The sequence below is a fragment of the Ovis aries genome, chromosome 11, assembly GCF_016772045.2.
Source record: "Ovis aries strain OAR_USU_Benz2616 breed Rambouillet chromosome 11, ARS-UI_Ramb_v3.0, whole genome shotgun sequence".
Taxonomy (NCBI): Eukaryota; Metazoa; Chordata; class Mammalia; order Artiodactyla; family Bovidae; genus Ovis; species Ovis aries.
In genome coordinates, this window is record NC_056064.1 from 45062696 (window position 1) to 45089719 (window position 27024).

General features: G+C 51.7%; 1 protein-coding gene across 1 annotated transcript; it reads right to left on the reverse strand.

Annotated features, from left to right (window-relative positions):
• Positions 1 to 2648: 2648 nt before the first annotated feature.
• WNT9B (Wnt family member 9B) lies at positions 2649 to 26765 on the reverse strand. The gene is made up of 5 exons (XM_042256824.2): positions 26630 to 26765; positions 8623 to 8876; positions 7821 to 8086; positions 6498 to 6960; positions 2649 to 3939 (listed from the first exon to the last, which is right to left on the reverse strand). The coding sequence occupies exons 1-5, from the start codon at positions 26707 to 26709 to the stop codon at positions 3890 to 3892; spliced, it is 1113 nt and encodes a 370-aa protein (XP_042112758.2). The 5' UTR covers positions 26710 to 26765; the 3' UTR covers positions 2649 to 3889.
• Between the last annotated feature and the right edge of the window lie 259 nt (positions 26766 to 27024).

The window sequence follows — 27024 nt, forward strand, 5'->3', positions numbered from 1 at the left end:
GCAATATGCGTGCTGGCCAGATAGTGACCCTATTTCCCCATGGAAATAGGACCTAGGGGATCATTCCATCTGTCTTTAGGAGTCAGGGGGCAGAGTCATTGACCTTGGGCCCATTTGAGGGGGTCACCTCCTGGACTTGGGGTCACCACAGTCATGTTCCACAGCTCTGGGGACCAAGCAAGGATGGAATGGGGTTGGCAGGGGTGAGGGGCCCTCAGGGGCAGCATAGAGGGAGGCTGAGGCACTCCAGAGCCTCTAAGGTGAGAAGCAGATTGGGGAAGCTGGAGCAAGGCTGTCTCATGATTTCAGGAGAGAAAATCTCCCTCCCTGACTCCCCACCAACATTGCTCTAAACATCTTCCCCACTTGCTACAGGAATTCCACCAGGAGAAGGCATGGCTTTTCACCATGTGCTCAGAGCTAAGTCATCAGAGAAGAAATCCAGGACTGGAGAAGATTAGAGAAGGCAATGGGTATGCACTCAGGCAAGTCAAAGGCCTGAGTTTGAACTCCAGCTCTGCCACTCACGCAGTGAATGTTTTGAGCTCCCTAACCTCAGTTTCCTCATCTGTAAAATGGGGGTATCACTTCTTACCATGCAGAGTGGAGAAGCTCTACTTTATGAAGAATGCCAACTAAAAAATACATAAGGGATGATGGAATTTAAAAAAATCTTCACTTGCAATTGATTTGGTCAAGGATTATCACCAATGGATGCTGAAACTATCGGGGAAAATGTTGCTGGGAAACAAGATGGTCTCAGAATCTTCAAGTATCAACTCCCACAGATGAGTCATGACCCACAAAAGGAAAAGGTAACTTTGTATGGGAGAGAGCTGGAGGAAACCACCTTAACCAGGTGATGAAATTGAGCATCGCAAGTAAAGCTGACAAACCGCAGTTCCTGACAGCACTCACAGAGAGGGGCGCACACCACCAAGCTGTCCTCTTGCCAAAACGTTTAATCAGAATCCAGTTATAAGGAAACAATCAGACAGCTCTCAGTTGAGAGGCATTCTTCAAGACACCCAGCCTGGACTCTTCAAAATATCAGTATTGTGAAAGCAAAGCAGGCAAGGAGACTATTCTAGAAGAGAGGGAGCTAGAGAGACGTATTCTTGAGTGGATCTTGGACCAGGGGAAAAAAAGCTATAAAGGATATTTTGAGGGGCGACTGGAGAAATTTGAATGGGGATTATGTATTAGACAATCTTGTGTCAATGTTAAATCTCTCCGATGTGATTATGGCCTTGTCGTTCTTTTGGAGAACATGTGATAAAGTATTTAAATGCCTCAGTGTCCAGTGTCTACCATGTCCTCACACGTGGATCAACAAAATAAATACGCATGTACTTATATATTTATTTATACATGTATTTAACTAGAGAGAGAGAAAATACGGCCAAATGCTTTTAAAAGAGGGTCTACCCACCTGGTGATTGACTCTGCAAGTCCTGATCCCCAGGGAAAGTAGTGGCCCTGAGCAGCTAAGGGTGGAGGGGCCCAAGGGCCTGTTTGGGAGCTGGTTTGGGGGCTGGAAAAGTGAAAGGCTCCGATATGAGTGGGAAGAGGCTGAAGGCAGTATAGGGTAGACAGAAGACAGGGTTTAGAGGCTAAGACCTGGGTCTGCAGTGAGTTACTTAACCATTTTGTGCCTCAGGTTCCCTCTCTGTATAAAGGGAAGAAAGGCGCCTGCCTCGTGAGGCCCAAGTGAGGAAACAGGTGAGAAATCCTTCGGTGGGCTGGAGCCTGCTGCTGTGGGTGTGGACACGCCTGTCACTACTCTGGGCCCAAGAACACACAGGAACAGGAACACGTTAAGACAGGCAGGGGTGTGGACCTCACTCTGCCTCCCTCCCCGGGCACCCCGTGTGGATCCCAGAAGGCTGAAGAGCCAGGGCAGGCAGGGCCAAGCCTTCTCTGCCGCCCTTTGTTCTGAAAGGGGCCTCCTCTCCCATCAGACCTCCAGCAGTAGCTGGTGGAAGACACGCATTTGCACATCCCAAAGCATGCTGGGAAGGCAGAGGCCAGGGAGGGACTTGAGGCCAACGTGTCAGTGCCTGAAACCGTTGCATGGCCTTGTGTCTTGTGTCTCTTATGGGACCACAAGTCCCTGAAGGCTCCTGCTCTGCCTTAGCTTGCCCCCACTCCACCCTGCATGGCTGGCTACAGGCTTGGGCCCTAGAAATACCTGTCATCTCCAGGAGGGCACCTGGGCTCTGGCCTGGTCCTACTTGGTGTGTAACCTTTGGTGGGTCATCTCCTTCCTCTGGGCCTCAGCTGACCCAGGATCCATACAATGGGACGATCCATCTCTCTGCTCCCTCCTTCCAAGGGGAGGCAACAGCGCAGAGGCAAGAAGTCATACTTTGCACGCATATGTGTGTCTGAGTCCTTTTGCTGTTTACCTGAAACTATCACAACATTGCTAATTGGCTGTGCCTCAATACAAAGTACATGTTTTTTAAAAAAGAACCCATCCTTTGGCGTTCATGCACTCTGTGTTCTAATCCTGATGCCATTGCTTGTCATTAGAAGCCTTCACCCCTCACAGCCTCTGTTACCTTGACCGTGAGATGGGGGTGGTCATGTCCAACACCCAAGGTCATTGCTACAAAGTGAAACAAAATAGGTACCAAGAGCTGACATGTGGTTTATTGATTTATTGTCTCTCTCTCCCACTAGAGGTGCAGCCCCACAAGGCAGGTACTTCGTCTCCTTCCCTTACACCCCAGCACCCCAGATGGTGCCTGGCGCTCAATGGGAGCTCCCTAAACCACCACTGACTGCCTGGATGGACAGAACGGGTGGTTGATACGTGATGCTCCCACTGTGGTTCTCAAATGTGCTGAGACATAAAGCATTCAAAGTTCATGATTGTTGAGAAAGGAAATTCGGGGAAGCAAGAAGTAATCTTCAGGGCTGGTCTGTCTGTCTGTCTGCTGGCCAGCAGAGGACACCAGAGAAGCTGGGTTTATCCAAACCAGGGACAGACATGATGTGCCCACAAGAGCCAGCAACATGCATGAGTGAGGTGTGTGTGCTGAGGTGTACTTGGCAAACTAGGGAACCCCCATGTATCCTGTCTAATGGGCTCCCTCTCTCCAGTAGACTGTGGGCAGGGTAGGAATGAAGGACCAGCATGCCAGTGCAGCTGATTTTACAAAAGCAGCCAGAAATCCAAAGGAAAACAAATCATTTGTAAAGGAAAAACACAGGGACTGCCCTGGCAGTCCAGTGGTTAAGACTCTGTGCTTCCAGTGCAGGGGGCAAGGGTTCGATCCCTGATGGGGGAACTAAGACCCCACAGGTTGTGCAGTGTGGCCAAAAAAAAAAAGAAAAGAAAAATACAAACGAGAGCAAATAAAACCCATCTTTGGGCTGGGAGGGGCCCTCAGTACAGCCAAACCCTCTCAGGTGGCATGGGCAAAGGGAGGGAGGACCTGGTGGAGCCCCTGGAGTAGCCTCCATGGGGTCCTCAACTCTCCAGGCCCCTCAGGCAGTCCCAACCCCTGAGACACAGAAAATGCTGACATGCTGTCCAGATCCAAGAGGCAGGGTCACACAAGCCTGGGGAAGCAGCCACTTCCCTGGGTTCTTGGGCTCCGGGTGTATCCAGACTTTGGGGCTCCCAGGTCCAGGATAGATCAGCTCCCGTCACTTGGCCCATGTCGACGCTCAGGAAATATTCAGTGAAAGGACCTCTTCAGTGTGACTTCCAGCACAGCCCTCCATCTCTCGGCGGCATATGCAAAATGGGTCGTGATGTGGTCGCACCTACCTCGTAGGGATAATGGGGGATTGAGGGAGACTAGAGGGACCAAAGTCATTCCGGAGATCAAAAGTGCTTTACAAATGCCAAGTGTGGTCATCCTTGTTATCATTATTATCAGAAGCAGTTTGGACAGTTTTTCCAGAGCAGAAGAAGGGGCCTGGGACCTGGAAGAGCCGAGAATTTACAACAACTTCACAAGGAGGATCGGATGAAGCCCGTCGGAGTTCATGCTCAGAGAAGATGCTGCTCACCAGCTCCAGGACAGAGCCAGCCAAGGGACATGGAGTCCACCAGATCTCTTCCCTGGCCACCTGGTGTCTAGTTCGTGGGGACCCCAATCACACCAGCTGTATTTCCCCAGATATACACAGGCTTCCAGCAGAATACACAACCCCCACAGATGCTGCCCATAAAATATAGAAACTATATAAATAACATAAATATTCTGTCATATATATCTTAGCTATATAAATTATTTTCTTTTGCCCTAAAAACTCTATATATATGCGAGGTAGACAAAAAATACCCTGTGAATGTTTCCCTTAATGCTATAGAATGAGTGGTCAGTGGCCACTGGTCCCAGGGGCCCCAGTTGGGCTGAGATGGACCTTTAGGGGCAACTGGAAGAGAAAGGAGTGGGAGCAGGGAAGGAGGAGAGGAGAGACAGCTGGACAGCGAGGACCTGAGAGGCTGAGGGGCCCTGAACCGCATCATCCTAGGCTTGGTCAGTGTTACTGGCCAGCCATGGCCTCAGTCCCTCAGGGTCCATCTACCCTTTATCTTCCTGCCGCCCCTGCACTGCTGGCCGTGGGCCTGGGGTGCGAATGGCATGTCGGAGGATCAGGCCCCCTCTTCCTGCTGCCTCATGCCTCGGGCTGAGCCATGGTAGAGACAGAGCTGGGGTCTCAGAGGAGAAGGCAGACAGAGAGAGAATCTTCATGCAATGGGGGTGTGGAGGGAACTGGGGAGACAGCCCTTTCTCCTTCTTCTCTTCCTCCCAAGATGCAGGCCTGCTGCTAGGGTCAGCGAAGTCACTCTCGGGAGAGGTCTCAGGTCAGTAGGGCTTCTCATCAGAGCCTCTGCAGCCAAAGATCCTTCCAGCATCCCTCAGGAGGCTGCGTGATCCACCGAAGACAGGGCAGGCCCTCGGAGATCACAGGGAGCCCCCAGGGGCTGCTTCCTGGGGCTTGCACAGACGGTTTCTCAGCACTTGGCTGATTCCGAAGTTTCCTGTCCCGGCAAAGGGTCAGCAACTCTGGGTTCAGGGAGAAAGGAAGCTGACAGAGGGCGCGGCAGGGCCAGCAGAGCAGCCAAGGGCGTCCCGAAGGAGGTCACTTCCTCCCGGCTGGCATTGGGCCCTGCTCTGGGAAAGCACACAGCTTCCAGTGAAGTGACCCCTGCAAGGTCTGCATCCTGATCCAGAGAGGTGTGTGCTGCCTGAATGAGAGCCCTCAGCCTGGCAGGTCCCAGGGGCGTGCCTGCATGTTGGAGTGGGTAGTACCAGTTCCTCTCGCCTCCCTCCTGGGGCCTTAATAGGTAGCCCTGGAAATGTCCGCAGTATCAGAAGGAATTAGCAGCCACTTCTCTTCCTCAGGTAAGAGCCTAGGTGGGGGGGCCCTTAGTAAATGAAAGGGGCCCCCAATGAGCCCAGCTTAGCAAACACTTCCCACATTCATAACTCCCGCCCAAGCAAAAGCCTTAATTAGATGAGCAGCTGTAGGAGAAATGTAACTGAATCAAAACTCATAACCAACTCTCATATATCATAAATGCCAGCTGTGCAGAACCTCACCACACAGGGCGACCCTGGCTACAGGGAGTTGACCCAAGTGGGCTCATGGGGAAGGGGGGGCTGAGAAACTGAGGGGGTCTCTGTCTCCCTGGGCAACCTCGGTGTACTATCTGAGCCTCACCCTGGGGACTGGCTCTTCTACTGGGCTCACGTCCACTGGTGTTTTTACTGAGCAGGGCTGGTTGGGTGTGGATTACTCAGCTCTCAAGGTGAGAATGAGGGATGGTGGAGGCATACTTTAAAAACCAAATCACAAGGATCCAGGGCACATATCTGACTCCTGCTTTCCTTTCTCCAGACCAGCAGCTCCTACCACCTGGCCTTTCCTCCCATCTCTAGCACAGCAAAGCTCCAGGGTAGGGAAATGAAGGTATATGACTCCCAGGGTTGACTATCACCTGGGTGGGGCCTGAGGGCTGACCTGACCCATCCCAGCCAGACTCCAACCTTAGCTTCCAGCTGATCCTGCCTCCCTGGGCCTTCTTGGCTGAGAAGATCACCTCCCAACCTCTGGCTGGCTTAAGGCCACTAATCCCAGGATTGGTGATGGCGAGATGTACTCTCTCTCCTCTCTAAAACCTCAGTCCTGCCCTCCTCTGGGTCTCCCTTAGTTCCCTCTACATCCTTTCCACTCTGCCTTCCTGCTCCAAGTCCTCAACCAGGCTGGGGACCCTCAGGTTCAGGGGCGGGGCTCTCCTTGCTGAGAGCTGAGAGAGGGGAAGACCGATGGGAGCCAATGGGGAGAGGCGCGTGAGTGCACTGGCACGCACGTGGGTGATCATGCGCATGGCATGGGCTTCTGCCTGGGTCAGCGGGAGCGCGGTGGGAGGGGGAGCGGCTGGACAGCTGGGCGGCCTGGAGGTAGCCCGGTGCCATGGGAGGTCCTGGCAGCGCCTGGCTGGCACACTGGGCAGCGGGCCTAGTGCTTACAGGTGTAGACAAGCTCCTCCCGCACACACTGCTGGCACTCCACGTAGCAGCACCACTGCACCTGGCAGTGGCAGGAGAAGGCCGCCAGGCGGCTCTGGGTGTCGTAGCCCCGCCCGCAGCACAGGCTGCTGCAGCTGGCCTCGCGGGAGCACACCCTGCCCCCTGTACCAGGCGAGTACTTGCTGGGCCGGCAGAAACTGGGGGAGTCCTCCATGTAGACCAGGTCCCCGGGCCGCGGCGCCGGGCCCTGGGTGGGGCTGCCTGGTCTGGCCGGTGCCCACAGCTCCAAGCGGCCCAAGGCCTCATTGGTGGCACTGGACACCTTGACGGCTGAGTCGTAGCGCAGCTTCAGCACCTGGCCTGTCTCGCGGAACGGGGACAGCTGCTTCCAGCAGGTGCGCACGGCGCAGGAGCCAGACACGCCATGGCACTTACACGTGGTCCGGAGGCCACTCTTCACGGCCTGCGAGGAGAGGCAGGAGGGAGGCGTGGTCAGGGGCCTCCAGGCCGCAGCCCCCGGAGCACCAGCTGTGGCCAGGGAGCCACAGGAGGATGGGAGAGAGACAGGGGAGGTCCACATGGGGCGGGCAGCTAAAACTCAAGCTGGCCCACGTGGCGCATTAGTGCAAACTAGCTCTAGGCACCCCTCCTCATGGGCAGAGACAGTCCTCACACTTTGGTGAGAGCAGTGGGGGCTGGATCTCACCCCCAGCACTTCCCCTGGCCCAAAGTTCCTGTGGAGCAGACAGCTTGCACAACTGAACACAGCAGCCCTGGTTTATACCAACTCAGTGATGAGAACACAGGACACAGAACTCAGTCTCTTAAAGAAATAGAGCCCGAGCTTCTCCCAGCTTCCCGGTCCCAACAGACCTGGATACTTTTTACCCTCCAGTCTTTCCACTGCTGTGTGACCTCAGCTAGGGCCCTTCCCCTCTCTGGGCCTTCTCTGTCTTCCCATATGTAAAAGGGAGGAGGGCCAGGGGTTGTACCAGATCAGTTTTCAAACAGCATTGGCTCCTAGGGCCTCCAGGAAGGGCAGTGCTTGGAATGGAGACCCTTCTCCAAACACGTTCCTGCCTCACCAAGCCAGGCTCCCACCTGCTGCCCATCAGCCTATGATGCCCAGGACTCTTCCCCACTGCCTGGTACTTGACAACCGTCCAGAGTAGATGCCCGAGGAACACTGATTGAAAGGATGAGGCTCATCCTGGACCGCCTGTGTGTGTGTCCTGTGGCGGGGGAGGGGGTGGGGTGGGGTAGGGGGGGTACTGGCCTCCTAGAGACCCGGCTCCCCGGCTCTGCACCCAGCGATGCGCTCACCTTGATGCCCACGTGGGTGTTGTGGGCGTCTGTCCGCGCCCGCAGATCTTTGCTTCCTCTCTTGGGCCCCAGGAAGTTGTTCAGGAACTTGGTGCTATACTTGAGGTTGTCACCACACACGCCCCACTGCCAGGCCTGCCGGCTCTCGAGGCCCGGGGAGTCATCACAGGTGCACCGCTCCATGCGGCCAGCGCTGCAGGCCCGGGCCAGAGTGTGCGTGAGGGCGGCCGCGGACACCGCGTACAGGAAGGCCGTCTCCTTGAAACCTGGGCCGGGCCAAGGGGTAGGATTGGGAAGGAGGAGGAGAGTGGGCTCAGGGGCTGTGAGCTGCCCTCTGAGGATAGATGGGCTGGAGGGAGGGGCTGCTGTGGTGAATACGAGGGGCGTGTGACCCCGAGGACACAGTTCAGGGCACTTGCCCTGTCGCCCACCCCTTAAACTCAGGCTGCAAGTTGCTGTCTAAATGGAGCTTCCTGTTCCCTGCAGGGTGTGTGCCCAGGTTCTCAGGGCGGCAGGATGGGGGCTGCTTTTTCTACTGAACAGATGAAAACACAGATGCAGAGAAAAGTGACTTAGGCACCTGGTGAGCGCCAAAGCTGGGCTAAACCACTGATCTTGACTCCAAGGTGATGTGTGAGCAAGTTGGACCAACCTGTTTCTGAGCTGGGTTCATAAAAGCATCGTGGACTGGGGACAGGGGCCTGGGGAGCGGGAAAGGCAGCCCTCCTCCTCTAGGTTCTCCCCCCTACCCTCCTGCTCCAAGCCTCCTCCTCCCAGTTCTCCTCCCCACCCTCCTCCCTACCTCTCTTGAGCAGCCCCGTCCTCCCCTCCAGGCTGCAGTTCCAGCGCTCATGCCGGAACTGAAACTGGCACTCGAGCAGACTGAGGTGCGCGGCGTCCTGCAGGGTCTCAGCCAAGCCTGGCTCCCGCCGACAGAGCTGCTTCTGCCGGCGGGACAACTTTAGGAGGTCGCACTGCTTCAGGTGGGCCCCACCCTGTGCTGGGGCAGCGGTGCCCAGCCCAGGGAAGGGCGTCAGGACCTCCCGCCCGGTCAGTCTAAAGGGAGCAAGAGAAGGGAGACCAGTGACCCTTGGGGGTTGTGATTGAAGGTGAAAGATGACAATCCCTAAGGATGGGGGACAGGTGAAGGGAAGGGGGCCTTCTTGGGGGCTGGATTATTTGGCCTTCTGGGAGGGATGCTGACCCCATTTTACAGAGGAGGAAACCAAGGTGCTTGAAACAAGGGTGAGTGCAAGATTTCAAACTCAAGTTTTCTGGAAGCCAAAGTCTCTGCTCTTCTTATCCACCTTGTTTCCCAAACTTGCTGAATCAGAAAAATCATATGGCATGCTTACCTAAAATACAGATGACCAGGACTTTTCTGGTGATTCAGTGGCTAAGATCCCATGCTTCCAACACAGCGGGTATGGGTTCAATCCCTGGTTAGGAAACTATGATCCCACATGCCACATAGTGTGGCAAAAAAAACACACCTTTTTAATTAGAAAAATTTTTTTCTTTTAAACTCCAAAAAATATACAGATGCCTAGGATCTATACTTAACAGTTCTGCTTCTCTTGGTCTAGAATAGGGCCTGGGAATCTGCACATTTACCACATTCCCTGGGCAGCATTGAGAATCAGGGCAGTTTGGGAAATACCGCATGTAGTTATTAGCTGCTTCCAGGAAGGGAGAGCCATGTTGCTAAGAGGGGGTGGCAGAAGGATGTAGCCACTGAGAAGGTGTCCGGCCAATGGCCCTGGCATCCCTCTCCCCCTTACATTAGGTAGCTGCCCAAGTAACACCAGGCCAACCTAACTTGTCTCTACAATCCCCATAGATTTTTAACCATCTGGCCACTCCACGTCTGCTACCAAGAGATACTTGGGGAATACCCGAATGGATGGAAGATTGGAAGGATGGAGAGATGAAGGAAGGGTGGGTGGATGGATGGACAGGTGGATGCAGATGAAGAAGCTGCACTTCCATCCGGCTACCCGCCCCTGACTTCTTCTGCTGTATCTGAAGTCCAGGGATGCTTGAGTCAGGCTGCCACGTTCCAGTGGCTTGACTGTCACTTCCTAGCTGTGTCATCCAGAAGGACTGATTTTTCTCCTCTGAGAAGTGGAAAGAGTCATCCTCTCCACCTCCTGCACTGCTGGGAGGATTGTATGAAAAGTTACTAACCACAGAGTCTTGGACTTGCTGTTTCACTTTCCCCCTGGCTGGAGTTTCTCAACTCTTTCCTCTTGCAAGATGTTTTACTCTCTAACCTGGCCAGAATCTTCCCATTGTCCAGATAACGAAACAAAGGTTTTAGGTTTTACAAAGAGGTGCTGACTAGCCCTCTTTTCACAGCAGATCAGCAGCAAGGTGAGGACTACTAATAGAGTTCACCTTCCTTCCCTCCGGAAGCGATCCATGAGATGTTTCTCCCAGTTCAAGTTATCTGCTGTTTCCTGGACCCTGGTGGCCCTTGGTGTGGGTGGGACATATACATCAATCTGGCAACCAGGATGCAGCCCCTTTCTGGAATATGCTGGCCTTATAACCATGGGAAAAGATCAAAGGTGGAAGCAGGTGCTGGCTCTTAAGCTCCTGCTTGGATGTGACACTTGGCATTCGTGCTCAAGCACCACCAGCCAAGGCAGGCCCTGTGGCCAGCCCTGAGTGCTCAGAGAAGCCCACATCCCACAGAACCAAGGGCATGGCTCTCCTGTTTGGAGCCACCTGCCCCAGCCAGGACATCTGGCTGGATGCCACACCCTGCCTGTCTGCCCCAGGGAGGGTGTGGGTCCTGGCCAGGCCCCAAGTGCCCCCAGAGAGTACCTGTAGATTCCAAATGCATCAGGTGCAGCCAACCCAGTGTGGAGCATATCTCCGAAACTCCTGAGTAGAGACAGATGCTATCAGGCTCCTCCCGGCCCAGCCTGGCCCTGGGCTCCCCTCCCAGACAGGGTGAGGGCAGGGACCCGTTAATCATTAATCTGGGGGCAAATGGGTAAATTTCCAGTCCACCAGGTCTACACCCAAACCCCTCCCTGCAGTCTGGCAGGAAACCCTCCTTAGAGCTCGACCCTTGGCAGGTCCAGAGCAGAACCTGATGTCAACTCCAGCCCAGGAGGCCCCACCCTGACCAGCCTCCAGTGTGGAGGGCAGCTTGGGGGCTGCAGGAGCAAAGGGCACAGCAGCCATCTAGCCCCTCAAATGTCTTCCTCCCCACACCAGCGGCGGGTGTGAAGGACAGTTTCTGCTCAGGCAGTTCTTGTGTTTCAGAAATTGGGACCTCCCTTGTAGTAGTGATGACAGGTAAGAGGACAAGCAGGGAATGCTGGGAATTTGGGGCCAACAGGGCTGCACATCCTTCAAGGTTTGTCTCAAATGACATTTGCATATTATTTTTATATCATTAGACCTATAATATATAATATATAACTTATATTCTACTACACAATATTATCTACTATGGTTTTGGGTTTTTTTGGCTGTGCTGCATGGCTTGTGGGATTTTAGTTTCCAGTCAGAGACTGAAGCTGGTCCTGACAGTGAAAATGCTGAGTCGTTATCCCTGGACCACCAGGGAATTCCCATATCTACCATATTTTGAGTGCTTATTACTAAGTCCCTTAAATTACTCTTGCAGACACTTGTTGGGTTGGCTGCCTACCTGGTCTTTCTCCCACCATGGTTACCCTGTCAGCCATTTTATACCATGTGACCTTGCTGCTCTGGCCTGTTGATTGGACCACTGAGGATCACATGACCCAAGCTGGGCCAATCCATTCTTTCTCTGGGAATTAGGAATTTGACTTAGAGCACTCAGTTGCTTTCTCTCTTTCGTTGGGTGACTGGGCTTGTAATTCAGGAGATACAGAGAAAGCTGATCCAAAGAGAGAGAAAAAGTGACTCAAACATAGAGAGAAAAGCAGAAGTAAAAATGGGAGGGAGAATTTCGGGAGCTTTTCAGTCCCTGGCCCCATAGTCTCCCTGTGGTCATCACTGTTCTTGCTTGAGACACTGCTGTCTATAGAACAACATCAAGGCTGGGAGTCAATTTGTCTAATTAAGGGTGTTGTCCCTGATCATCACCTCCTGACAGCTGTGGAGTACCACACTCCCTGGGCTGTCCTTGTGAGCTCGGCTCAGCAAACACCTTTTCCCCCACCAACAGTTCCTTGTTTTTTTTAATTTCATGTAATTGGCCCTGTGATTGATGGCCCCAGGAGTCCAGTATAAAGTCGGTTAATTTTATTAGCAGTAATGACACTTAGTAGCGATTAATGGTCAGGAAAGGCAGTCAACCGCACAGGAGCCTCAGGCCACACTGGGCTCTGGTCTGCCCAGGGTTGCTCTCAAAAAGTACCCCCTCACAGCCTCAGGGACCCCCTTAAAGGCCTAGGAAGACAGTTGAGAGACATACCACCCAGTTTCCCTTTTACTGGGTTGGCCAAAAAATTTTTTCAAGTTTTATTGTAAGATGTTATGGAAAAACGATCTTTTTGGCCAACCCAATATTTGTTTTCTATGTTGCAGTCTGGGATCATTTTTCCTTTGAAGAAAGAGTACTGTGACATTAAACTTGGAAAATACTTCAGCTGGTTTCCTTAAACTGTGTTAGTAAACGCTGTAACACACGCCCTACGGATGCCAAGGTATCTGCTAGAGATGGTTTCTTCTTGGACCTCAGGAGAATTATAGGTTTTGGAGGTTCCAGTCTGTTCCAGGGTCCATGGGCATGATCAGTTCTCCTTTAAGAAACCATCCTTTCTGGCACCCCAGGCCTGAGAACCCCATCCACCAGGCCCTTCTACAAAAATCTCCATCCCCCACATGTTAGTTGAGCTCCTTGAGATTCAGATGAAAAATCAGAGTTCAAGTAAGCATCAAGACAAAACCTGTGGTTGTAATGAAGACACTGCCCCCTGGTCAGGTCAGATGCTATCAACCAAGCAAGTGACCAGTGTTCAGAACTGAAGCACAGAGGATGGATAATCTGTGAACTTGCCAATTGCCCTTCCAGACTGAGGGACAAGAGTGCCTTCAGCCCTCTGCCTGACTCAAGTGCCCCTGAGCCACACAGGACAACCTCGCCTTCGTCGGTTGTACCTGCTTTGGCCCAGCTGGTCTGTCTCCCCCATTCCTGTTTCCTATTGGGCTCTTTCAGGCTGACTGCAGCCTCTCACGGCCCATTAGGAAAGCAGCGACCCCATGTGACCAGCTCCATTCTCCTCTCCTCTTTGTCCCCAGCCTGCGCCCCTCTGCCCTCTGCACCCTCCGCCAATGGCCCTTGGTGCTCAGGATGATAAGACCAGAAGTCCCCACTCACACACAATGAGATGCCATTGGCTTTGACCCCAGAAACTCTCCAGTCACTTCCCAGGATACCTGTTTCCCTCCAAAGTGGGAAAAAGTCGAGGGTGCCCCTCAGGACTTCATCTCACATCCCACCTTCCCAAGCACCCCTTGCAATCACCCAGCCTTTCCCACCTCTGCCTCCTGTCGCCTTGTCCAAGGCTCACCCCATCCATAGTTTTGGCTAAAGCTGCTCCATCTAGGGCATTTCCCTGGGGGTCCAGTGGTTAAGAATCCACCTTCCAAAGCAGAGGATGTGGGTTCAATCCCTGGTCAGGGAGCTAGGATCCCACATGCTGCGGAGCAACTAAGCCTAGATGCCACAACTACTGAGCCACACTCTGGAGCCCACACACAGCAGCTAAGACCCGACATAGCCAAGTAAATAAATACATAATTATATTTTGTTTTTTAAAGCTGCTCCATCTGGGATGACCTTGAAGGAAGCAAAAGCAGGTTCTCCCAGGCTTTGGGGGAAGCATTGGTCTAGCATCAACAGGACCCCAGGGACCACCAAACCCATGAGCAGAACTAGAAGTTCCTCCTGGAATGATCACCCACAATCTCCTAGAGTGTGGGGACCCAAGGACCCTCAAGGCTGTTTAGCCCTGGGGAGTCTGGTCCCAGGTCTGCCCTCACTCACTGGTGACCCCAGGGATGTCCTCTCAGCCCCAAGCTCATTCTATACAACAAATACACCTTGTCTAGTGGGAGAGCCAGACCAGAGCCAAACTGCCTCGGCTCAAATCCCACCTCTACCTCTTACTAGCTGTGCCACCTTGGGCAAGGCGCTTCACCTCTCTGTGCCTCGCCTGTGACAGGCAGACATCACAGGACCTTTCACATGGTTGTTGTGAAGACTGGGGTTCCCCGGTGGCTCAGACAGTAAAGAATCCACCTGCAATGCAGGAAATCCAGGTTCCATACCTGTGTCAGGAAGATCCACTGGAGGAGGGCATGGTTACCCACTCCAGTACTCTTGCCTGGGGAATCCCATGGACAGAGGAGCCTGGCAGGCTACATCCATGGGGTCACAAAGTGTCAGACAGGACTGAGCAGCTAAGCATATTGTGAAGATTAAATGAATTAACATCTGTAAAGCTCTTAGAACAGTGCCTGGCACACGGCAAGCTCCAGGTCATTGGAGCTTACAAGAAGTGTAAGCTTACAAGAACTGTCATTTTTCTTTAAAAAAAAAAAATGTATTTGGCTGTCCTGGGTCTTAGTTGTAGCACACAGGATCTTCAGCCTTTGTTGTGGCATGCAAGATCTAGTTCCCTGACCAGGGATTAAACCTGGCCCCCCTGCATTGGGAGCTCCGAGTCTCAGCCATTGACCATCAGGGAAGTCCCGTAAGTGTTACTCTTAAGCATCTGCTATGTGCCAGGTGCTGTGCTGGGTGCTGGGACATGCCGTCACAACCTCAAGGTTGTGAGGGACCCCAGACCCCAAGGGGGCAGGGGAAGGAGAAGGCTTTGAACCAGCCCAGCTCCTGGGGGAACCATCAGTAGCTGCTCAGGAACCGGATCAGATCTCCTAACACCATCAGGGTAAAAACCTGACCTCAGCCAGGCTCCTCCTGCCTGCAGTGGGAGGCCTGGGGTGGCGAGGGGGCAGGAGGAAGCTCTCAGGAGCTCGCTGGAGAAGGCCAAGCAGGGGGAGAGCATTTCCCATCACTGGAGGTGCCTGGCTCTGTTCTTCCAACCTCCACCCCCATCCATGTTTCTGCTTGAGAGGGTCCGATGGTTCCAGAGGAGGCCACCCCTAGGATGTGGGTGGGTGAGCAGGTAGGTGCCACAGGACAAGACTGGCGGTTCCCAGGGTGCTGGGTAAGGGCAACCTGTCTGGACCCTTAGCTGGAGGGACCAGGAGGTGTGCCTGGCACCCGGGCCCGTGCCAACTGCAGGCAGTTACCTGGGAACCAGGAAAGCCTTGCCCTGCCTGGAGCATTGGACTTGGCCCTGAAAAACCCTATTAGATCCTCCTGATAACAGGTTTCCGCTGCAGGGCCATTTGCATGGTAAGTGGGCCTTTTGTGCTTTCATCTCAAATATCTCAGCCCACCTCTCCTGCCCTCACTAAGCCCCCCTAAACACACACACTCCCCACCCCAACCCACGCCCTCCACTCCCCACCTCTTCCCTGAATGGGAGAGTTAGTGAGGGCAGTGTCTGGGCCAGGAAGAGGGCACATGGCTCCAGGCAGTCCTTTTTCAGAACAGTGGGGAGGGGAACCCTCAACACCCCTGGCTCCTCTCCCCTCTGTCATCTGAGGGGCCCCCGAGGTTTATGCTCCTAGGAAGCACCTCCCTCCCTCCATCCTTCACATTCCTCTCTCCTTGACAAGACTCACTGTCACCTCATACCTCCTCCAAGAAGATGTCCTTAGTGAGCAGCCTTAATGGCAAATTTGGCAGGTACCGTTTCCCACCTTTATTCCAAGTCCTGCTCCCCACTCTTTTCACTCACTCACTTATTTAAATTTCAATACTGAGCATCAGCTTCAGGCCAAAGAAAACCAAAAGCCACCAGACTGCTCACTACATCCCTGTCTGGGTCGCAGCCTTCCTTTCCTCCCCAGCTCTCTGCCTCAGAACCTCGAGGACTGAATCAGTACACCTCCCCTCGCCCCACCCTGGAGCCCACCCCAGAGCCTCATCCCCCAGCCCACCCCTGGCTCAGAGAGAAAAGAGCCTGGCCCAGCTGTGGGTTTTGTCTCTCCAAGAACCGCTCCACTTCCTGTTTTCCAGGGGATGCCTGCGGAGGATGGCATCATGGACTATGTGCTCAGGAGCTAAGTGGGCAGCAAGCAGCCCGCCCAACCAGCTTGCTTTGCATCTCAACAATCTCGGATATTTTATTTAGAGCGTGGCTGGTGCAACATCTGTGGAGGAAATGCTTTCTGCTTCCTCCTCCTGTCTCCCTCCCACTGCACTCAGGCTCAGGCTGGAGATGAGGAGGGGGTCTTGGTCTTTGGCACGTACACTACAAATCAGGTGGCATGGTGGCTATGGAGGGGTGGCCTCCCAGCCCCACACAAGTCTGGGGTGATAAACATCTCCCCTCGTTTCCTGGCAGTGTCCAAACGTACATTATTTGAATCAGTACATTCCAGGACTCGGGAAACCCTTCAGGATCACCTAGTCCAGAAGTTTTGCTCTAATGCCTCCTGGAAGCTACCCCAGAACCTCCTGAGGGCAGGCAGGAAGGGCCAGAGGTTTACCAAGTCGATAGGTCTCTGTTTTGACTTCTCTGGTGTTCTGGAGTTTCATCTAAGGGTTTTTTTTGTCTCAGATGACCCTGAGTTAATGGCAAGCCTGGGTTTGCACCCCAGGTCTCCTGACTGCTTCTATCAAGACTGAGAGTTTCTGCTTTCCATTTTAATGTAATATTTCAGGGAAACAGAATCAGCCATCATCATAGTAAATGTGCAGGGTGATAGGAACACGAGATGGGTAGGACAGAAGGAATGGAAGCTTGGTCAGGTCTCCTCCTCAGGCCCCCTGGGCAGTTAAAGGGAGAGAAGGACCCTGGTCTAAAACTGAGTTTCTCTTCAACCAAGAGTCAAAAATAAAACTTAGAGAAGTGGACTGCCAATTCATACTAAAGTGTGACAGTCTGATATAATAAGGCTAGTGCCTGAGAACACTTTGCTAGATAAGAGAAGCTGAAAGGAGAGAGTCTGGGATCATGAAGAGAGAAAGGGAAGGGAAGGGTGAGGAAGGGAAGGGGAAGGGAAAAGGGGGGCTGGAAGGCTTAAGATAAACTTCCCCAGCTTCTTGGGTTCACAGGCCCAGCCCTGAGCCAGCAGAGGAGTATTAACAGTTTGGAAGACACAGTGTGGCAACTGCAGAGAAAAGCAAGTAGTCACTGAGGCTGTATCACCATGGGGCAAGCAACACCCCCACCAGCTCTGCCCCAACCATGGGACCTGGCTCATGGGCTGGGTGACTTCTGCCAAGTTTTTTTAACCATGGTAAGCTGACCAACTAACCAGCTTGGCAGGCTCTTGGGTGGTCACCCTCCTCAATGAGGACAGGCAGGCTCAGGCGGGGCTGCAGGCCCTGAGAGCTTGGCCCCTGGTGAATGCCCCATGTGCAACTGCCTGTGATGAGGACAATTCCATTGTTCGCAGATGCTCCAGGAGATGTCCCAGGCTGCAGGTTCCATGCAGCTTCCATTTGTCTGCAGGCGGGACCCAGGAATGGCCCACGCCTCTCCAAACCCCTCCCCTCTAAAGATGGCAGGAACTTCCACCTCGTCAAGAAACCCTTCCCTGAATAGACCTGGTGAGGGCCAGAGTGGTCAGGACAGCCCCGGGGGATGGATGGAGTTGTAAAAAGCTTCCTTGGGGAAGAGAGCAGGGTCTTCCAGAGCAGGACCAGAGCAAGTTCCCGTGCTGGACTGTCCTGGATGCAGAGCCAATCAGGGCTGTAGCGAAGGGCCCCTCATCTCAGGCCAGGCTCTTGCTTGTCCTCCTGTCTTGGCTAAAGTAATCCAACCTCCATGCCTTTCTTCATGATATAACCGCTACCTAGGTTGCCTTCCCCAGTCCACAAAGCCCTCATGGATCCCCGGGACTCATAACCACAGCCTTTTTCAACACTTGACTCAAAAACGCAGGGAATGGGAAAGGCGATCCTGAGGCCCCATCCAGCTTTAATAGGCTAAGATGTTTGCCTCTTCCAGAAGTCCTCCTTACTTGCCAGCCCCATCCCACTCTAACCATCCAACTTCTCTGATTTCTCTCAGTTTTTTGGGATTATAGCACCGTTAGTTCTGCATGACTCACACTTTTTTTTCCTTCTTCCTCAGGGCTGTAGAGAGAGTCTCTCCACGTAGCCTGTAACCCCCTTAGCAGAGGTCCTGGTTTCTCATCCCCAGAGGTCCCCCAGCCCCAGCCCAGCACCTGCTGACTGCATACATCCCTCAGAGGACCAAGCAGAGGGTATATGTCCAGGCTCTTCCTCAGCTTCTTCCCAGACCTCCAGGCCCAAGTCACTGGCCTCCCTGCTGTCTCAGTCCCAGGCTGCAGGGGTCACCCAGTGACCCCCCAATCCCACCATGAAATCTTCCCAAACTCAAGCCTTGCTCCAGAAGGGCGTGGCTCCGGTGGGCGTGGCTCCGGAAGGGAGTGGCTTTGAAGGAGCTGCCCTGTGGCCACACCCTCCCCAGCCCTCAGACGGGGAACTCGAGTGAGCTCTCGCCAGTACCAGATCTCCAGGCAGTCTGATTTCAGTCAGTCAGACCCTGACTCCTCCGACTAGCTCAGCCCCTCTGAACCTGTTTCGGGGGACAAGCTATCCTTGGTCAGCCAGAGCTTCCCTTGATACGCAGTGACAACTTGGCCCAGGTATTTCTTTAAAACTCAACCTGCACCTCCTCTCATGATGATGTTCTGGAAGTTTACTGCAGGTTCACAAAATTTCTTCCATGATTCAAGACTCCAGGATGCTCAGACAACTACAGTTTTTTTGGTATGGTTCTGGTGAACTCATGTGGCAGCAAGACTTGACCTAAACCGATGTGAGAATACTCATGGTCTTTATCTCAACGCGTAGATGTTTTTCTGCAAAAATAATCATGTCTGATTACTGGCTGCTGCCCTCCACATTGCTAAGGATGTTATGTGATACATGGTATACATATTATCTTTTAATATAAAAATAATATAATACACATCTGGCCTCAAAGGGATGGTCACTATGGGGAAAGTGGAGCTTCTCTGCTCTTACCCTTAAATTAGACTCTTTGGAATTTCAAGGACTGACTGAATATGGTGGTTTGATTTTCTCTTGGCTCTTTGAAAGTCTCCCAGTGAGAGAGTCTGGGCTTGAAGTGTCTGGCCCCCACCCCAGCTCGTCTCTGCTGCCCCCAGGATTCCCACGGAAGGTCAGGTGTGGCTGACTTCCAGAGTCTGACGGGGGCTTGCCACTTTGCTTCCTGTTCCTGTCCAGACAGAGGCCAGGTCATGGCCAGGCAGCTTATGCTGAGAGGGCCATGCAGAAATAGCCAACAGACAGGGCAGAGAGGGAGGTTCAGGGGGCAAGGAAGGGTCAGCAGAAAGGAAAGGGGACTACCCACCCCGACGCTTACTATGGACCAGGTGGCAATGCTAGGGATTGTGGGGGGAGCTGACCAACAATGGAGTCCCAAGACTTCTGCTTAAAGGATGCTATGCATGAATCTGAAACATGAGCACATAAAAAATTAGGTAACATACCTAGAGTTGAAGACATGTACTGCCAGAGATACCTATGACATATGCCAAGTGAAAGAGGCTACAGGGTAGAGGACTCAGGTCAGAGCTGCCCAGGTCTCAGCTGGGCATCAGCAGGAGAGAGGGATGAAGAAGTTGGCTCCGGATTCTAATAGATTAGAATTCAAGTCTAGGTGCAGCCCGTCAGTAACTCTGTGACTTTGGGCAAGGCACTTGGCCTGTCTGAGCTTTTCCTCCCTATTCACCTCTAAAGGGAGAGAATTCCACCATCACCTACCTCCTGGGATGTCATTTGGTTAAATGAGGTTATGCACATAAAGGGCATAGGAAGGATTCAAATTATACAATGATTGGGATAAAAGAGGAAGTGAGGAAGCAACAAATGTCAAAAAGATGCTCCTCTACTTGGGATTCTCTAGGACAGACCACTGGATTTCTTGGACTCCATATATGTGGATAGCATTTCAGCACTTATATACACAAAACCCTCATTAACAACCCTACGAGGTAAGGATTAGCCATTTTATAGATGGGAAAACTGAGGTCAGAGCAGCCCACTGACTTGCCCTGGGTCACCGTTAGTAAGTGGTTGGCGGGAGGATTTGCGCTCTCTCTGTGGGATTCCAAGTCCAGTGCTCCTTACACTAAAGCAGGGCCTTAGGCTGTGTCCCATCCTGCTTAGGCTGATACCAAAGTGAGGGTGATGCTCACGGCACCTGGCCCACCTCCTCCTGAGCCCAACTTCTACCTGAGCACACAAGCCTAAAGGCACCAGGACCTCTTTTCTTAGGAGCTTCCAGCCCAGGAGTCCCTCCCCAACCCTTGCTTCTCTTTCCTCTGTTTCCCTCCGTCAGCCTCAGAAACTTCACCACCATCCATGGAGGAGGCTGGTTTGACCTCAACTCTAGAGCCCAGCTTCTCAAGAGTTAGTGTTGAGCTAGAGACAAGCTAGTCTAAATTCCTTTCCCAAATCCAATGATTCTTATCAGTGATGTTTGGCTTGCACTCTACCACCCCAAAGCAGTAAAATTTCTTCCTTTCTTCTCTCTAACCCTGTTTTTCTCAGAACCCAATCAATTCCTAGCACTGTTCAAAAAAAAATCCAAGTACATAAAACACTTAGGAAAATTTTTTTAAATGTTTGTAAGATCCATACACTGAAAATTACAAAACACTACTGAAAGAAATTTTAAAAGCTCCCCTAAGAGAGATATGGCCAGTTTATAAACCAATAGACTCAATATTGTCAGAAGGCAAATTGACTTACAGATTCAGTGCAATCCCCAGCAAAATCCTAGCAGGCCTTCCTACAGATATCAATAAGCTGATACTAAAAGTTATGTGGAAACATAGAGGATCTAGAATGGCCAAAACAATTTTGAAAAAGGACAGAATGTATAGTACTTGGTTTCAAGATTTACCACACAGTGGCAGTAATCGAGACTGTGGTACTGGCCCAAAGATAAGCTTTGTTGTTGGTGTTCAGTTGCAAAGTCATGTCCAACTCTTTGCAACCCCATGGACTGCAGCAGGCCAGGCTTCCCGGTCCTGCACTATCTCCTGGCGTTTGCTCAAGTTCATGCCCATAAGCTTACCAAATCGAACAGAGAGTCCAGAAATAAGCCCTCATATATTGGGTCAATTGATTTGCAATAAAGAAAGGATCACCTTTTTGACAAATGGTGCTGTAACAAGTTGATATCTACATTTATCTATATTTACTGAAAACAGTAAACTTCAATTCTTACCTCACACCATTCATATAAGATAACCCTCCAACAATCATAGACCTAAGTGTAAGGGCTAAACTGTGAAGTTTCTAGAAGAAAACAGGACAAAATCTTTGCAACCTCTAATGGACAGAAATTTCTTGAATGGGAGAAACAAAAAGCACAGACCATACAAAGAAAAGTTCAAAAATTGTACTTCATCACAATTAAAAACGTCTGTTCCGGGATTTCCCTGGTGGGCAGTGGTTGAAACTCTGTGCTCCCCATGTAGGGGGTACAGGTTCAGTCACTAGTCAGGGAAGATCCCACATGCTGCATGGTGTGGCCAAAACATGAATAAATAAAATTCCTCTGTCTAGAAAGAGTTTTTAAAAATCATGTTCTTTGCAAGATAACAATAAGAAAAATGAAGAGGCAAGCTACAGACAGGGATAAAATATTGCCAATAAATTCTGATAAAGGACTTAAATCCAAAATATGTAAAGAACCCTTACAACTCAATAATAAGAAGACAAATAACTCAGTGAAAAAGATATTCAGATGATGGATGTGCACATAGAAAATGTTCAGCACAGTATTCATCAGTGGAAAAATGCAAATTAAAATCACAATGAGACCAAAACTAAGACTGACAACAGAAAAGAATATGGAGCAACTAGAACTCTCATACATTACTGTGTAAAGTGGTACAACCACTTTGGAACACTATTCCACAGTTTCTTATAAAGTTAAATATATATACCATAAGATCCAGAAATCTAGTCCTAGATGTATATCCAAGAGAAATAAAAACATCTGTCCGCCAAAAGGGATGTACACGAATGTTCACAGCAGCTTTATTTGGAAGAGCCCCAAACTGGAAACAATCCAAATGTCCATCAACTGGTGAATGAATAAACAAATTGTGGTACACCCAAACAATAGAATACTACTCAGCAAGGAAAAAGGGAAAGTGCTACTGATACATACCACCATGTGGATAATCTCAAAAACATTATTTTGCACAAAACAATTCAGACTCAAAAGGCTATATACTCTATGATTCCATTTATATGAAATTCTACAATGGGCAAAACTGTCTCAAGCGACAGAAAGCAGGGAAGTGGTGACCTGAGGCTGGTGGGGGAGTACTGACTTCAAACACACACGAGGAGTCCTTTGCGATGATGGTACAGTTCCATACAGTAATTGAGGCGGTGCTTACACAGAGGCATACGTTCGTTAGAACCCAAATCGTGCACTTAGAATGCATGCATTTCATTGTGTGTGTGATGTTGGTTTTGAAAAAAATTAAGGTCGTACCTGGCTTCTGCACAATGACACCTCTACAACCCAAGAAGATAATGAGAATCCCAGCAGCCACCAAGAGTGAGCCCGTACTGAGCGCTTAGTATGTGCCAGGCACCCTGTCAGGCCCTTTCATTCATTGTCTCAAGCCTCACACCAGCCTTTAAGATGGGTATTATCATCACCCAAAGCTCAGAAAGGTGAAGACATGTGCCTGAGGTCACACAGCTGGCAAGAGGCAAAGATTAGTGATCAGTGTTAGTTGCTCAATCATGTCTGACTCTTTTCCACCCCATGGAATATAGCCCCCCAGGCTCCTCTGTCCATGGGATTCCCCAGGCAAGGATAGTGGAGTGGGTTGCCATTTCCTTCTCCAAGGGATCTTCCTGAGCCAGGAATCAAACCCAGGTCTCCTGCATTCTAGGTGGATTCTTTACCATCTGAGCTATTACTTAAGACTGTGCTTTCCCAAACCTATCTGTACCATCCTTAGACAGGAAAGAAACACAAACACTGCAGAGGCCACACGTGTGCAAAGCACCACCAGAGTCAACTACAATTTTAACAATTGCATCCACATTAACTATTTCTGGACACAAAATTCATGACTTAAAGACTGAATTGGATGACAAGGCTTATCATATTCTCAGCTCATCACATAATACAGTGAGTATGCATTTATAAAACGCCACAGAAGTTAATATTTTCAGAATTCCCAAGCCAACTGAGCCAAAACATGAACTCTTGAGCAATCCTAGATGTCCAAGCCAGAGCGGTCTGGTTAGGAAACCTTAGGCCCTCCAGATGCTAAAGACCTTGGAGGCAAGTGACTTGATCATGGACAGCACAGAGGAGTGGTCTGGAGTTAGGACAAACATTTCTACCTCCCATCTCACTGTCATAATGCCATCTATGGGAGCCTACCTGATACCTGAGCAGAGTTCATAGCATCCTATCTCACTGTTGAGGACAGAGGAGAATGTTGGGGCCCCACCCAACCCACAACAGCCAAGAGTGTCTAACAGAGTTAACCAAATAGGAGAGGGAGGCAACCCTCTCCCCACTTCACCCTCTGCAGCTCCTTTAAAGCTGTGGCTCTCCTGGATGACCACATGATATTAGCTCTGGTAGCTAATGCTCTCTATCAAATGAAGAGCCCAGACTGGCAGCAGGACCTGATTTCTATACTGCCTCTCCCACTAGCTTGCTGTGTGACACAGAGTGAGTCATTGAAACTTTCTCACCCTCAGTTTCCTTTTGAAAACTATTTACATCCATCCTGTATACCTCAAGAATGGGTCTGAGGATCAGATGACGGAGGGGCTGAATAAGAAAATTACTGTAATACTAATGATAGTAATACTATCAGCAACACCAGAATTAGGTGCCAGACTCACGCAAAAGCACCAGAAGCAGTTGCTGGCTCACTGACTTGGGGATGATGGTCCCTTCATCTGAAAAATAGGAATAATACATGACCTGCTTGAAGCAGGGAGTTAGACCAGAGAAACTTTGGGGGTCACTTCCAACTCTTAAGTCTGATTTGATGATTTAAAAATCCTAAGAAGATTGGCCTTACCTGTTCTCCTGATGTTTGAATTTTATCAGGATGACAAGACACTTGATCTTATGGTCAGAAATGAGATTTCAAATGCAAATAATCTGGAGAAGGGAGAAGCACATTATCTCTTATTCTTACTACAGTGTGAATGACTGATATAGATTCCTTCCAGAGAGCAAATTCAAACAGTAGGATGGAAAACCTGGCCTGACTGAGTCACAACAGGGCTTCCTCAGGGAGAATTTAGGCTCATTCCTGTCTGTTCTCTGAGACCAAACACATAACAGCACGAAGCCCCAGTTTTATCTTAATCTCTGAGAATGTGTCTTCCTCCCCAGACTGGGGTTATGGTGGCTTGAGTACATTTTGCCAGCTATGTCCAGTGGAGATCACAACTTGGAAGAGGGCCTCACACTCATATGATCCATCTCAGCCCTAGTTCATGCTCAATCTATGATTTCCCTTTTCGTTTCCAAGACTGCCCCATTGCTTACAGCCCTCAAATTCTAACCCTGGGCACTGCCATAAACTCCTCTCCCTTCCAACCACACCAGTTTGGGTGGTCTCAGCTTCCTGGAGCCCCTCTCCTCCCATCTCACCTGGCCCTTGCCCCGTCCTCAACCCTTGAGCCCAAGCAAACAAAAGGATTGTGAAAATGAGCTGATATCCAAGAGGCTGCAGGCACCATTTGTCCATCACCCCACTCCATTCCAGCTCAGAAACCCCTGTCAGGGCTGACATATCAAGACACTCTACCTCATCTCCTTAATAATTAGTAGCATTAGTTGTGTGTTTACTATATGCTATACCCTGTTCAGGCTTCCCTGGTGGCAAAAGAATCTGCCTGCAATGCAGGAGACCCTGGGTCAGGGTCTAAACAACAACAAAGACCTTGTTCTAAGTGCTTTACATGTACTAGCTCACGTGATTTGCTGTTGTTTAGTCACTAAGTTGTGTCTGACTGCTTTGTGACTTTAGGGACTATGACCCACCAGGTTCCTTTGTCCACGGAATTTCCCAAGCAAGAATACTGGGGTGGGTTGCTACTATCTTCTCCAGGGGATCAGATGGATTCTTTACTACTGAGCCCCCAGGGAAGCCCGACTCACATGATACTCATATGAAATAAGCACTATTATCCTCATTTTACAGATAAGAAACTGAGGTACAGGGGGTTAAGTGATTTGGCCAAACTCACACAGTTAGCAAGTAGATGGATCGGGGATTGAACCCAGAGACTGTGCCTGACCATTTTATCCTGTCTGCTGAGGCAGCAACAGTGCCTTTCCAAGCCTGAAATCATTGGGAAACAAAATGAATGTGCAGTGCCCTTGACAGAGAGCAGATAGAGGGGCTCAGTCACACCAAGTTCAGCCCCGTCTTTGTACAAAAGGGGACACTGAGGCCAAAGACTAAGTGGTCTTCCCAGCAAGCTGAGCCCAGAGCCCTAGGGTCTGGGCTGACATTACTCCCACCCCACCCCCTATATATTTCAAGAGAGGCCATTGCCCACAGCCAAGGCATGTTTTAACCAGGGGTCATGACCTGGAAATTAGCCCACAGCCCTATTCCTGTGAGGGACCTCTCAGACCTTCTCTGACCCTTATTTGCCCCTCCCTGCCAGGTCACTTGCTTGGTGGTTTATGTTTTTTGGGTTTTGTTGGCTTGCTTGCTTTTGCCTTTGCTTGGGTCAGACTGTAAGCCTCACCTTGATTTGAGTGAGGATCACAAAAAGTGCCATGATTTAAAGAAACAGACTGTATATATTTAGAGTAGACTTTGGGGGGAGGTCAGGAAAGTCCCTTCGCACCCACGACCCCAACTCCTCTACCAAGTCCCTGCAATTCAGGTTCAGAGAAGGAGGGTCAGTTACCCTGTAACTTGCTCTCCAAACACTGCCCGGTCCCACCCATTCTCTCCCCAGATGTCACCCTCAGCTCGGAGCTTCCTTTTCCAATCATATACACCACCTCCCCCTTACTCTCTTCGTCATTCTCCTGAGAATTCACCTGATGCCAGGTCTGAGATTTGGTTGGATTTCCCCCACAGACGGTTCCCTCCTACTCTCCGCACGGTCTGAAGGTTCCTCCATCCCTTTTGGATCAGCGCGATCCCCTCCCCCGAACATCCCACCCTACCCATCCATCCAGTCCTCCGGGTCTCAGCTCCGCAGGGCTAAGGCAGAAGGTGTGAAGGGAGCCCCAGGCAAGGATTGGTGGCTGGACAGAGCCCAGGATGGGGACGGGCAGGGCGCAAGTGAGGATCGGAGAGGACGTCCGAGCGCGGGAGGGACTCCTTGGACGGGCAGGGACAGGGCGCGCTGGGGCGCACAGGCACCAGGTCCGAGACGCCTGCAGAGTCCCGGAGCTTGAACCGGGATCCGAGATCCGGCTTAGTGGGCAGGATGAGGTCTCGGACAGGACTGGGTGAGAAAAGCGGAGGTGAAGGGGACCAGAGCTCGGACGCTGGAAGGTGAGATCCGGGACCAGTCCGGGAAGCCCGAGGAGTTCTGGGCACTAACTCCCACCCCGAGATGGGGTTGGGTGCTAAGGTCTGAGTTCGAGATCCCGCCAGGGCCGGGGCCAGCGGAAGGGAAAAGTTGGCCTTGTTGAAGCGGGAGGAGGGGGAGGCAGGCGGGCCGGGGCGCGGCGGGCACTGACCCGAAGTAGGCGGCGGCGGCGGCGGCGGGCAGCGCCAGCAGGCAGAGCGCGGCCAGGGCCAGCGCGGGCGGGGGGCGCATGATGCCGGCGGCGCGGAGCCCAGTCGCATCTCCTCGCGCCGCGCAGCGCTCGCAGCGCAGCCACCAGCCGCCCGCAGGGCTTTAAACCCAAGCAGGGCGGAGCGGGGAGGCGGGGAGGGAGCAGCGCTGGCGGCACCCGTCCCCGAGCGGCGAGCCCCCCGCCTCATTGGCCCTGCAGACTTGCCCCGCCCCCGGGGGTGGGGCCACCTCTCCAGGTCCGCCCCCGCCCCGCCTCCCGGCCCCCCGCCCACCCTCCCCAGGTGAGAGCTCACCTGACGTAGGGCTTGTCTGGGGACTGGGCGGTTGAAGGACCCG